The 14,216-nt window shown below is 42.3% G+C and overlaps 1 protein-coding gene across 1 annotated transcript; it reads right to left on the bottom strand.

The window, feature by feature from the left end:
- Positions 1-66: 66 nt before the first annotated feature.
- On the bottom strand, positions 67-5,959 carry LOC119230102 (twist-related protein 2-like). The gene is made up of 2 exons (XM_037491103.2): positions 4,821-5,959; positions 67-1,171 (listed from the first exon to the last, which is right to left on the bottom strand). Exon 1 carries the CDS (start codon positions 5,712-5,714, stop codon positions 5,142-5,144), a length of 573 nt encoding a protein of 190 aa, XP_037347000.1. The 5' UTR covers positions 5,715-5,959; the 3' UTR covers positions 67-1,171; positions 4,821-5,141.
- Between the last annotated feature and the right edge of the window lie 8,257 nt (positions 5,960-14,216).

Here is a 14,216-nt window from a genome sequence, read left to right as displayed (position 1 = left end):
TTTGAACTTCTTGCATTATTCAATTTCAGCAAACCACAGCTTCCCCTCATGTGTGAATAACTTCTCGTATTGCAATATTCTTTTGATTATCAAAATATAACAATCGCATACAGCATCAAGAAAGGTTTTATTGTCCAAAGGAGCTGACACAATGAAGTTTATCAAAAGCAAATGCTAAAAACACAAAAGATCAAACAGTAATTAGACTACTTGTGGTATCAAATGAATCCTCTATATCATGACTGAGGTCATGCTTTTTACAAGAAACATTCTGCTTTCATTTTTGTATTTTTTTGCATTATTCAGCGAGAAAGCTCACAGCAAGTTTGCAAAGATTTCTTAAAGCACCAGGAAAAAGACATGCATCGATCAGATTGTCTTGCATTTTAAAAGTACAACTCTCTGTGACGCTCACTAATAAGACAAAATCTGAAGTAAAACAAAAAAAGAATGAAATGAAATAGTGGCTGAACTGTAATCGGTGGTTTAACACATTTTCCTATGTGCATTTTTCATTAAATCCAAGTGTTATGCATGAGTTAAAGTCATACAGTGTGTGCACACACACACACACACACCACATTTACAAACAGAAACTTTAAAAACCTCCTAAAACACAGAACGCAATCATGCTTACTACAGCACAACAAAGTAGGAGATCTGCATCCGATTCCTCGCGCTGCTCTTTTTTTTCCCCCACAAGACGGTGCTCTGAGAGCCAGAGCGATTAGCTTATTAGCATTTTAGCTGTAAACATTCATTGGCTGTGACCGCGCTCTAACCATCACCGGGCCATTATCATTAGTCATCTTAATGTCTGTCTGGCGGTGAATCATCCGATGCGTCGAGTCAAACGGATGATGGTCATCGCGGCGTCACCCAAGGCACTCAAACCAGCAGCCATTTTGTTTCATTGTCAACGCAGGCCAGCTGTTTGTATTTCTTCTTGTTTTCATCGTTAAAAAAGGTTTGCCACTCGACCGTCTCCTCAACAGTGTTTTAGAAACACGGAACGGTTCGAGTCGAGCTGCAAAAATACATCTCAGTGTCGGGCACGTGTCCAGAGAAAGAGGGGAAAAAAAATGTTTTTTTCGAGAGATTAAAAGGCAGGTGGTTATCTGGTCGGGCGGGAACACGTTTCTTCTCAGATGTGTCGATTGTTGTTGGTTTTCTGCAGAGAGGAGAAACACAGTGATGAGCATTAACAATTAGCATTTACTTATACGAGGCAAGGTTATTTTAATAGCACATTTCAACAAGGCAATTTCAAGAACATGTGTTCTGGAAAAATAACCCTCCAGTGAGTCTTTGAGATATGTGTTGAGATTTTTTTTAAAAGTGTGTTAAAAAAAAAAATAAGTGAAAAATCTCTGCTGCTTTTTAACTGTTTTATTAACAAGCAAACATTTCTTCTGTCATTTATTCTTCAGTAGCCATTTGATTTGTGTATATTCTGTGAGTAGCTCTCTATGTTGTTTTTATTGTTGGGAAAGGAGAGTCCACTGGAAGGGTATTGCCTCAGCATTAGAGATATAGATCAAATAATTATTTAAAGGTTGTACTAAAATGTTTTTAAGGGGCCTTTTTTATTTTTGACTTGTAATTTAAAAATTGCACATAACGTTTTTTTTCTCTCTCTGGGAATTTTACAGATCACAGAGTATTTTGGACCTAAATTAATTTGCCTGTTGTTGCAGACATTTCATTCCTCTATGGTTCTATATCCCTGCAGCTGTCAAGAGTAGACCAACACACATACAGATGCACGAAAACATATGGCCATAGCAGTCAGATGCACAAACAACAATAAGCCCAAATCACACAGACACAATCGTCGCACCTGCGCTCGGCTCACAGTTTGGCTCTCTAAAAACAAAAGATGATGATCAGAAGCCACAACTTCTGGATGATACTCTTAAAACGCATATGAGGCGCAGAAGACTGTACATCTGGTCCCTGATCAGTCCGGAGCGAAAGCCAGAGATTTAATATGCAAAAGCAAAGCATCCAACAGCTGGTCAGTCCAAACCCTCTAGCGCACACACACACACACACACATGACATGGCAGAGCCAAAGGTTCCGGCAGAGGAAAAAGCAGTGACAAGCTTTTTGATTATAGTATAAACAGAAGGGAGTATTATTTTTTTGTAACTCAAACAGAACAATCCGCCAATTCTGAAAAGCTCATTCTGAGCCAGACACCCACTCCCATCAAAATATACACTACTGTCCACTGTGTGCTTATGTTATTGCGCTTGTGTGAGTGTGTGTGTGTGTGTGTGTTGTACTTTCAAGGAAAATATAAAGGTTCTATTACAATTAAAGTAAAACATTGTGGGGACTATTTTTTGTACTGAGGGCGTGATGGTCAAACAAATATATAAAAGGTTGTTTCCTTTGTAAAAAAACACATTTGTTGGACAAAATGACAGAAACAATTACCTGCTATCTTACACATCGACATTACAGTTTTAAATAACTTTAAATTTAACTTCATTCACTTTGATTTAATGTAAAGTGTTTCCGTTCTCTTATCTACCAACTGCCACCTACCAAGTTTTAATCATTCACATCTAGAGTTGACAGTGATATAAATGTATGCATGATTGAATTTAAATTATGTGAAACACACACTCACAGATACAAGCGTGAATCATGAATCACACTCTCTCTTTCATTTTTCTGCGACTCTCTTCTAACCTCATCATCTTTCCCAAAACTTAGACATTCCGGTTAGTTTCAGGCCTTGAATTTTCTGCACTTTCCGTGGTGGCCCCTGCAGAGGTAACAGGCGCAACAGGCAAAGTGGTGGGTCAGAACCACCGCGCTGCGTTCAAGGACACTCCGCGCAGGAGCCTTGTCATTCCATCCGCAGTGCAGTGGCGCCCTGGTTGTCTGCTGCTGAGGCCGCTGGAGGTTTAATAATAAGGCAGAGTGGAACACCTGCAGTGTGCGCATGGCCGGCGGCTGCATGTGTGTGTGTGTGTGTGTGTGTGTGCGTCTGGACATTGTAATGTATGTTGAATGTGTCGTAGTACTTGCAGTAGTATTTGTGTTTCACTGATTCCTGAACATTTAATTCGATGTAGCAATGCAAATCCTGTACTTGCTTGTATTCATTTGTAAATATAAATAGATATATAAAAATTAAGTGTTTACTGTGACATAAAAACGAGCTAATGGAGGAGTGTGCTTTTCTTCCAATACAGCAACACAAATGTTGCATCGTGTCTTGTATGCTGCATTATTTCCAAATAGGGAACTGTTCAAAACCAAAACCAGGAGAGAGGAGAGATAAAATCCACAAAACAACATCTGCATGGTTATTCCTGTTTACTAATCTGCAGATGTGTTCACATAAACACACGCTGCACAGGTAATTAAAGCTCACTACACACACACACACACACACACATACAAACACGCACCATTACACGTGTACATGCGCCGACACACACATGCCGTGTGCCCGACCCTAACCCTGGTACACACACCTTGCTAATACCTCACAACTGTTTCCAATCTAAAGGTTCCTGCCTGTCTGGGCCCCGGCGGGGCCTGATTGCACGATACAAGATCCTGAGGAGGGAGGGCCGGGCTGCCGGGGAGAAAGAGAGGGAGAGAGAGGGAGAGAGGGAGAGAGAGATGTGCCTCCACTTATTTCTCCCCAGTCTCCCTTTCTTTCCCTCCTTTCATGCTGTACCTGTGCTGGAATCTGGTGTCTGTTAAAGTGGTTGAAAAAACCCAGGCCCTGTGTGAAGCCGATCCTACAGATTCTGGGGGAAAACATTTGTTTTAAATACATCAGAGGTCTGTCAAACACTGGAGAGTTTAGATTATAATGACCACACTGGGTTGTTGGTTCAGTTTAGTCAACAAAGTGAATTAACTTAATTAAAGTGCTTAAAATTATTTCTGAAAAGTTATTTTAGTAGGATTGTGTTGTTCAAATGTTTCTTTATTGTGGCCTTGACCTTCTGAGAGGTTTGTTTATTTGTAAAATGGTTTTTGGAGTTGATTTGTTGTCATTTTTTATTTATTTATTGCAAACATGGTGATTAGTTTTTATTGGTATATATTTTATCTTTATGTATTTGTATTATTTAATTGTGACTTTCACAAAACAGGAAATATCTCTCTTTTGGAGTTTCACCACAAATGGTAGAAAATCTTGCACAGAACTAACACTTGGCTTCACTGTGTGGGCTACGTTACACTTGTTAACAACGTTCTAATCTAAATATCAGCCAATAACTAAAAGCATTGATTTTTACAAAATCTGCAAAAAATGATCAAATCGAATCGGTTTTGCATTTTGAGTGTTTTCCTCAAGAAATTAACAGATTGAGTAAAAGTTTGAAAAAAAAGACAAAAGAAATGTAAACATAATTAGTATTGCTGCCATGCCCTTCACTCAAATCTAATTTGAATAATTTCACATATTTGCATAGACCTTAAGCAGCATTGATAACTATAAATATCTGTGCACAGTGAAAATGCTTCATAGATAGATCAACTGAGCTTTTTTTGTAATTAGCTCCATGTCTCTCAAATATCTATACGTTTTGGGTTTAGTCTTTGGTTTTTTTTGAAAAACAAAATGCTATTTTGTATCTGTGGCTGTGTATTTTGTTTGTGCAGTGCATTGGAGGCTTTTATTTCTTAAACTGAAAGGCTACAAATGATGGACTATTACGACGATTTGAACATGGAAAGAAAAACCATGTGTGCTGATGACATGAATAGTGTACACTGGTGCATGTTTGTGTTTGAATGATTTCCTTAAGTGTATTTGTGTTTTTGCATGTTTTGTCCATACCTGAAGGGCTGCAGTGGAGCGTCTTGTTGCACAGACTTTAGGACAACAAGGGGGAGGGCAGTGGAAGTGGAAACAATGCAAGACAACAGGTTTGGCTGCAAAGATCCAACCCTGAATGTTAATAGAGATCAAGTGAACCATTTTGGTGCACACGGAGAGAGCAGGAATGTATGCCAAGGTTTAAGATGAAAAAGGTTAAAATCAGACCAAAGGGAAAGAATTCAGAGGGTCAGAGGTCATGAAATGGGTGCAAACACAGACACAGGCGGTGGGATGGAGATGTGGACACGAAAGGGTTTAGGACTGAAGTTCCATGGGATCCTAGTGGCTGGTGGACATTGCCCAGGCGCCCTCCATCCTCCAGACGGAAAAGGCGTAGCTCAGTCTTTCGTGGGCCAGGTAGTTGCAGCTGGCCAGCTTGGCGTCCATCTCGTCGCTCTGCAGCACCTGGTAGAGGAAGTCAATGTAGCGCGACGCCAGCTTCAGGATCTGGATCTTGCTCAGCTTGTCCGAAGGTAGCGTGGGGATGATTTTGCGCAGCGAGGCGAAGGCGTCGTTCAGGGACTGAGTGCGTTGGCGCTCCCGCACGTTGGCGATGACTCGCTGAGAGTGGAGGTCCTCGAAGGGCTGGTCCAGCCGGGGGCCCAGCGACGTGGGGGCCAATGACACCACAGTCGTGGGGCTTTTCTTCACCTTCTTCGGACCGGTTGGCAGCAGGCTGGTCGGGCTGCCGGTACTGCTCTCCTCGGCCTGAACCAGGCTGTCCTTCTTAGGATAAGGGGAGCGCTTCCGATTACCTGCTTGGGAGGTCTTCTTCGATCCCCTTTCCAGTTCCTCTTCACTGGCCCCCAGACCTCCTTCGGGCGAGTTGGTGCAGGATACCTCTTCTCTCATTGTACTGTCCACCAACAACCTTTCAGCCTCCACTGCAAAGACAAGAAGCTGTGATGCTCTTTATCAAGCAGCAGCAAGCAACCCGAACTCGACAAAGTCGTGTAACAAAAGTCTTCTGTCTCGTCAAAGAAAGTTACGGCTTCAGAAACTCCATTGGCTCGGACGTGGCTCTAGCTGTCCTGTTCCTTGGTTACCTTGTTAAGGTTCTAACTCTTACATTCCTCTCTCAACCTGGCAAACAGAAAAACAACAAACCATCTGACAGGCAGGTCCACCGCCGCCTCTTTTATACCCAAATGCTACCTCAAGGCCTGCGGGCAGTTCTTGTTGGCTAAGCGGACTTCGAGAGGGCGTGTTTCAGGGCCTGAGCCAGGCAGAGAAGCAGGAAGCGTGCGTTTAATGGGCGGGCGAGAGAGGAAGGGGGTAAGTGGACCTCTGAGCCAATAAGAAGTGCTGTGTCTAATGTTGCTGGGATGTCTGAGGCTTTATGGGTTCCAGATTTGGAGCTGGAGCGTCAGTCGGCATGCAGCCTTGTGTCTGCATTCTCGTTCATCAACTCACTACTAGGACAGGAATTAATCTAAACTGTTTTTTTTCTCGACAATCAACAGTGTAAACTTTGATATTGAATATTATATGGTATTTTTTAAATGAGCCATCAATCAAGAGAATTGATGCAGCGAGATTTTCAATTGTTCCTTTCCCATGAGAGTGTGTTCACACTAACATTTGAATGCCATGGTTTTTGATTATGCTCATAACCAGACACTATAAAAACAATACAAATATCGTTTAACCTCAAGACACAATGTGGCCAAAGTCAATAAAAAAACTGAAGATTAAAAGACGGATGGAGGATTAATACGTCAAACATTCACTTCATGTTTAGAATTGGGACAAACCACTCGTGTGACCATGGCGGGCCGTGAGCATTTCTATTGAATGTGTTTGGCTGCAGCAGTTTGAAGTCTATCTGGGATAATGTGAGAGGATGTGTAACCCTGTGTTCTTTACACTTTGATGTTCACTGAACTCCTACACACCTCGAAAGACATCCGTTATCTAACACCTAACCAGCGTCGGGTTAAGAGTGGTGACGTCAGCTGTTCCCAGTCATCCACGTTGGACTGGGAAGGGAACACAGACGGGACCCTAAACAACCCCTGACCTCAGTGGCCCAGTGACCTCAGTCTGCGGAGGTGAGAGAGCACGTAATTGTGCCATCCATGGCCTCGGGGCAGCGCCGACACATGTTCCACCTCCACAGCGCGCACCCATCTGCGTCTGCAGCCACTTAAAGGCATTTCTACACCGTGGCAGTCGTGACACAGCTGACGGGTTTCCTTGAAAATATGACGTGACATAGCTCGAGCTAATATTTTGTTCAATCTGTCTAGAACAACCTGTATTTAGAACAGATGAATAAATCCTACACGAATCGAAACTTTGTTTCCCAACATGGTGTCAGATTTGAACATGCGTCATGACTTGAGTGACTCACGTGTGGTTTGCTTCGGAGGCATCTTGTGGGGGGTTTTTCACTGCTCTAAGGTGCTGAAACGTGGTACTTTTTGATGACAGCATACTTACTGGTATCTTTCGTATTTCAACACCCAGTAACCTCGTAAAGTTTTTCAAAAATAAAACAAATTCAGTCCCTGTCCAGGTCTGAGGACGTGGAGACAAGATATTCAGAAACCTGTATTATTTATTCACAAAACCTCTCTTTTCATTCCGGACACGCTGCTTGACAGTTTCTAGCCAACAATTTGGGTGTGATTGCCACGTCGTTAGATGGGCCGCGTGCGCAGCGAGCAGTTCAGAAGATTCTTGATGAGCCTCGTGATTGCACTGGTTTACATTTCATTCAAAGAGGGACATGAACGGAAAGTAGCTCGATCCCAGTTGGGTTTAATCAACTTGGAAGAAAAAGAAGAAAGAAAAAAACCCCTCATCTGGCCATCAAAGAGAGGCCATGGACAGAGACAGTGAATTATATGAGGTAGTATTTACATAACAGGCAAAGTCAACTCCAGGATTAACCAGCATTAGGTATTGGGGGCTTATTGGGGAGCCCTGGTGGAGACAGTGGAGGGACAGCAAATTCATTGTTGCCGAGGCTAATCTCAGGAGCTGCTGCTTACCTTCAGCGAATGCGTGGCTCCGTGCCACCAACATGGAAAAAATGAGCTAACAAAGCGAGTGGGCCTACAGGAATGTCGCGGCGCATAGGAGAACACAAGGGGAGAGGAGAGAGGGAGAGAATGGGAGAAGAATAAGAAAAAGGGAGAAGTAAAGGAGAAGAAAGGAGAGAGAGAGAGAGAGAGAGAAGGGGGGAAGAAAAAAAGTGAGGCTGTCCAAACAGAACCAGATGCAGGAGTGTGGAGGCTCGTTTGATCTCTGTCCTCGTAGGCTGATTGATGTTGCACATTTCATTTCCTTGTCAGAGTCTTGACATAATGTTTCACTAAACACTCGGGCCCTGCTCTCTTCTTCGTTTTATTTCCACGGGGATTGTAATTAACCATTTCTGGGGCTGAAAATAGATCATACACATATCAATATGTATCAGTACATATTGGCTTGCACACACACACACACACACGCGCGCGCACACACGCACATACACAAGGGTGCTTGGATTTCAAAGAGGGCCAATGTACTGTCTGTTTCTGTCTCTACAACATATGGTTTGGTCCTAGCTGAAATACTGCACTGAGGAGCGGCGATGTTGAAACTTTTGAAGTTCTCCGGGAAAGAGAAAAAGGGGAAAACAGTTTCTTTAAGTTCGTAATGCAGTCAATTCAATTACCGTCATGCACCAGAAGGAGGAAGCAGCGTGATGACGTGCTCAGCTGGTAGGACCGGGCCAGTGTGACCAATCGTAAATGATGTGTTTTGAAATCCACGCTGGCTTGACAAAAGGTACTAATCATTAAATTCCCTCCTCACCTTCAGCCCGGGAGTTTCTTCACCCTCCCGGCTGCTGTTATTGATGTTTGCACACTGCACACTACAGACTACACCCTCCTCCATCCCATACCCACCCGTCCACGGCTCCATCCCTCCCGAAGGAGCCTATAGTGGCACAAAGGCAGACATCTGGGACCGATTTCCCCCCTGGAGAAGCCCTTCCTGTGGGGTATCCACTTAGAGGGGTTCTGGAGAAGCGGGGCGCTGGGGGAGTGAGGAGGGGGAGGGGGGTGAAGGGGTGAAGGTGCATGGTATGTGGGGGATGGTGGTGATGGGACTGGGTGGAGTGAGTGCGGATGGGGAGCGAGTGGGGGGGGTGCCCAGGGGGACGAGAGGTGTGGATGACAAGCAAATCCAATGCAAACTGTGTGAAGGTAAAGATTTTGAATAAAAAAAGGTTCGACTCTCAAAGTTGAACCTTTAATGGCACAGAAAATATTCACCCAAAGCGGTCGAAACGAAGATCGATGTCAGTCTCGTGTCTGAGGTCGCAGTCAGCTTGTTTAGTTTAGATCAGCATAAAGATTGTAAACAAGGGCAAACTGCAAGCCCATGAGCCTATAATGACATGAACAGGTCAATCATTTATGTTTAACCCCCCCCCCCCCCAAAAAGTGTAAAGATTACATGGTTCCCTTTTTAAGAGTTAACTAAGCTCAGCTAACCTGCAGCTGGCTTCATGTTTACCATTCAAATGTGACATGTAACTCTCATTAATAGAGCCCTTCATGTCAAACTATTCCATGAAGGCTGAGATTATATAAAGCACATTTGGTAAGAATAAACCCACAAAGGCAGAGGTTTTAATTTTTTCAATCATCTTCATATAACCATGTAATATATCCCTTAAAGGCAGTGAAAAACTGTTTTCTAAATAATATGAATGAAATGAAACTTACTGACAAGTTGGAGCAGTTGGGTTATTTCACTTGAGAGATTTACGTCTGTGCTGTTCTTCTCTTCTCTGGACTCATATGGACAACAATAATATACATCTGTGCACCATTCTCAGTATTTAAATCAATATGTGACAGTTGCTGGACTTTTTGATCCCGTTGCCAGGTCTGTCAATCAAACCTGATCAAACTACACCTTCAAAATCTAGATGAAGAAGATCTGTATATATATATATATATATATATATATATATATATATATATATATACATGTATATTCTCTCTTCATTCATTTTGTTGTTTTGGGTTGTTGCAAATTCACTTAAATGACATAGATACATGTTCATTTATGGAATTTACAGTTCCAACAACTAGCAACCTTCATACCATCGCATTTCATCATGTTTTTCAAATTTTACAGTGAAATCATGCATTAAAAATGCTCCCCCCCCCCACACTGCGTGCAAGCCTGTGTTGTTCTGGTTTAGCTGTGACTTATCTCCTCGTATTAGACCGTAATTTATCATAATATTTAGTGCTCAAGCTTCCTTCAAATGTCCCTGCTTTCATGTGTAATTTAGCCAATATCCTGCTGTGGCTCTGATTACAGTCTTTAAGTGTTCGGCTTGGTCCACGGCACATTACAAACAGTCCCAGTGGAGTCCACAGCTGATGCTGGGCTGGTGTACGCTGAGTGGAGGGTTAGTCTGGAGGAAACCTTGTGCGGCTTATTGTGGGACATCCACAGAAGAAGAAGAAGAAGAAGAAGAAGAAGAAGGGCAGGGTGGTTATTAGCAGAGACTCACTGTGCTTTATGAGGGGCCTGTTGAGACACTACTCTCACACTCACTACCGAGACACGAGTGTTTCCGTCGTGAGTGTGAGAGCTTTTCAATGAACGTAAAGGTGTTTCATTAGTGTGTGTAAGAGTGTCTGAGTAGTTAAGTCCTAAATGCCCCCTCGTAGTGTTTCGTTGAGGCTGTTCTCTCACAAGTCACTCAAATGCCTTTAATGTTTAGCACACATCAGTTGTGTAATCCTTAATTAAAAACAACAACATTTTATTTGGTGATAATGCGGTTTGAAATGCAGGTCATTATTAGTAAAAGCCCTTTCATTCACAACCTGGCAACCCTGAAACATGTATAAAAGGGGTTTTATTAACTTGCATTAAAGACATCAGTATAAAGCCTTTGTCAGGGGGGGCTTGTTTAAAAAGTGTCTTTGTGAAGTTTGTGTGTTTCACAATGAAACATACATTAAACAGACAAGTGCTATGAAGCCTGTTCTGATATTTGAGGCTAGGTGTCGTGGATGTCATAATCATGTTGCTTCAATGTTACACCACATCATGTGCGGATGTGCAAACTGCAGGTCATACCTGTGTGCATGTGATAATGTGACAGAAAACAGAAACTTATCTTATTGCCTCTTTTAAAATAGAAGCAAAGGACTGAACTGTTTTTTTCAGCCAGGCAGAAAGAGACTGACGTGATGGAGCCCTATTTGAAGAAGATCATCACATGAAAGTCATTTCCTCCGCTGATTCATCTGTTCGAATACGATGTTTTAGGTTTCCTTTCTTGGTAAACACTTTGAAGAGTCGGTAAGTCATCAGATAAGGGCTAACCATGCGGCCGCTGTTTCAAAGTGAACTTCACAAATGAGCTTATCAGGCCACAAAAAAAGCTTGAACGCTCACAACAGAATAAATTGCGCCAATATGAAAGGAAAACCACCGTCAGGTACATGAGTTTCCGAGGGTCTCTTATTTTGATGCATAAATCATGCATTGGGGGGGGGGGGGGGGGGCACTGAAACATCTTTCGGACTCTCTACAAACAGTCTCATTGTTCTAAAACCGGAGAAATCACACAACAATTGAACCCGAAGATAATGTCCTTAGATAAGGAACCAGCGGGGAGTCGAGCGCTGCTGTCTCCAATCTCACACTTCAAATACTGGTAACTGGAAGCAGTACCACGCTGGAATCTCCGGGATTAGGTACTATCACGCATCCACTCCTGTCAAATTCACAGTGAAGCACTGTGTGCAAGGTAGAGAGGAATGCCGCGTTTCTACACCAGAGCTATTCCATTAGGAACATCAACAGGGCCGGCTTCAAAGGGGTGCGCCTTCACATTGAATCAATCCCCACTTCCATTAGATTAGAAGAATTCACCAGAGTTACATTGCGCTAACATTTCTTTATGGTTTCCCAAATCCCTGGTTCTGGTTCTGGTTCCCCCTATGAAGCCACTTCAAACAGCCTCTGCCATGGCATATCCCTTTGTGCTCTAAAACAGCAAATATGTGTCTCTCTAAAATGTTTCAGATGCGAGCTTTCAGTGGTCCCAGAGGCACCGAGAGCTTCGCACACAGCAAACATGAGGAGGAGGAGGAGGAGGAGGAGGAGGAGGAGGAGGAAAGAAACAACGGCTCTGCGTAAAGGTAGGGGATGTGCTGGCAGCAGGCGGGTCTGCGGGGAGACTTTGAATGACTGATGAGTGGCGATGGAGGTGATATTGAGACAAATAAAAGGAAAAGGCAGACATAGTGTGGGACAAATCCTGTTGCAGTAAATCAGTGTGGTAAAGACGGGAGGGGGGAGGGGGGGGGAATGCAAAGGTCTAGGAACATATGTTTCAGTTTGTAAATAAAACAGTAAATTGCTATGGATATTGCTTAAATATCTGTGGGCTTTGTACCTCGCTTCACGGAAGTTCCTCGGAAATCATTCTGGGACTGCCTTCTTAAAAAGCCGAGGCGGCTTCTTAATGTCAAAGAGCCCATCTGGTTCTCGACCAGTTCAAGATGTTTGCTTTTCATTTTGCATTTTTTCTTTTGACGCATCTTTTTTTAGATCAAATGCTGCATTTTGTCATTGTTCATAATTTACAGTGGAGCGCTTATCCTGCACGCATAACAGGCATTGGTCAAAGCTGTGAATCCCTGTTTGCCCTTTATTACTGCAGCCCTTTTACTGAGAGGCCCGTTACCCTACTTGATTTACTGCGTCCGTTTGTACTCTTGCAGTAATCTCAGAGGGAAATATTAAATGTTTCACTCCACTACGTTTACGGAATAAATAAAGTTACTGGTTACTGTGAAGATAAACATTTCACAAACAGATTATAAGATCCCACCATAAAGTATGATCGAATGTTTCATACCAACATTAAAATGCATCTCATGCATCAGCATAATCCAGGAATATAATACATTTTACCACTTAAAAAGTAAGAAGTAAAAGTGTAAGGTTACAATATGTTTTCCATCACTGCCTTTGATTAATTAAATATTAAAAGACTCCATTTCAAGTAAAAGTCCTGCATTCGCATAAAAAGTCACAAAAGTAAAAGCACTAACTCAGAAGTTCTGTAACAGTATGTCATCGTAGTTTGTTTATTACTCGATACATAAAGAATACTGTATTGGTGCAGTTTGTTAGGACAAAGCTAATTTTCATCAGTTCACAGACTATTGGGTAGTTTAATCTCTAACAATGCATCATATCTTAAAAAAAGGAACCAAAAGGAACCAAAATGTACAAAACACACAAATATGACCCGTATGTAAATCTTTTAAACAACGTAGTAAATTGGAGATGCAATGGTGGGGGTATAAAATAGAATATTTGTGTGAAAGTTGTCCTTGACTAAGTCACTACTCATTTTGATGTATCAGCGAGTTATCACAAGTCAGAGATGGGAGGAATCGGTGCATTTGTGTTATTTTCTGACATTATCTGCTGTAAAGGTGTGCATGTGTGCAATACAAAAGGATTTTTTTTGCCCTTTAGGTTGTTTGTTATAGATTGTGATTAAGCTGCTGTTGCTCTTTACTATCTAATTATACAGGATGTTAAGGATGGTTGTGTTATTTGAATGTCTAAACTTTAGATTCCAGTCTCACCGCACTCTACCAGACTGCCAGTCAACACTTGAGACAACTTCCTCCCTTGATTTGGGTAGAAAGGAGTCCCATAATTGAATAAAACCCTCTCCTAACATACCACACACACATGCACACACACACACACACACACGTTTTACAGGCTGGTATATAAACTTAATAGGACGCTTTTGGTTCCAAAAGCCCCCAGCTTGCTCAGTGGAAAGCAAGCCGGATTGTTTTTCAGTTTCTTAATGTCGGACTTTATAACGGCGAGATAAAAAATGTTGCCATGGTGATTTAACCACAACATTGCAATTACCTTGATGCAACGAGTCTCTGGGAGCTTACAAACAAACCAGTGTAATGCAATTAAGATATAAGTACCGCCAAAAATGTACTTAAAACGCTGAGGAAGGATGCAGGAAAGCAACAAAGAGAGAAAAATAATGATAGTGGCTTCTTAAGGATCAAAGTTACTGATACTTCTGGTAAATAAAGAAACACTATGCCAGATTCACTTTCCGTTACACTCTGGAGCAGCTGCAGTATTAAAGAGACCCATTTCTTCACCAGATATTGTCCTGTAAATGAAAAACTTAATGAGTTAAAATGCACACAATGCACATATTTTTCACATCAACTTCAAAGTCCTCCTATCAGGCGGCTGCCTTAAAAAATTCATACACTAAAACTCGTCTGCGCCCAACCACCCAAAACCTTTCCTTTGAGGAGCAAA

The sequence above is a fragment of the Pungitius pungitius genome, chromosome 8, assembly GCF_949316345.1.
Source record: "Pungitius pungitius chromosome 8, fPunPun2.1, whole genome shotgun sequence".
NCBI lineage: Eukaryota > Metazoa > Chordata > Actinopteri > Perciformes > Gasterosteidae > Pungitius > Pungitius pungitius.
Note: the sequence above shows the minus strand (reverse complement) of the source record. Positions and strands in the feature narration are given on the sequence as shown.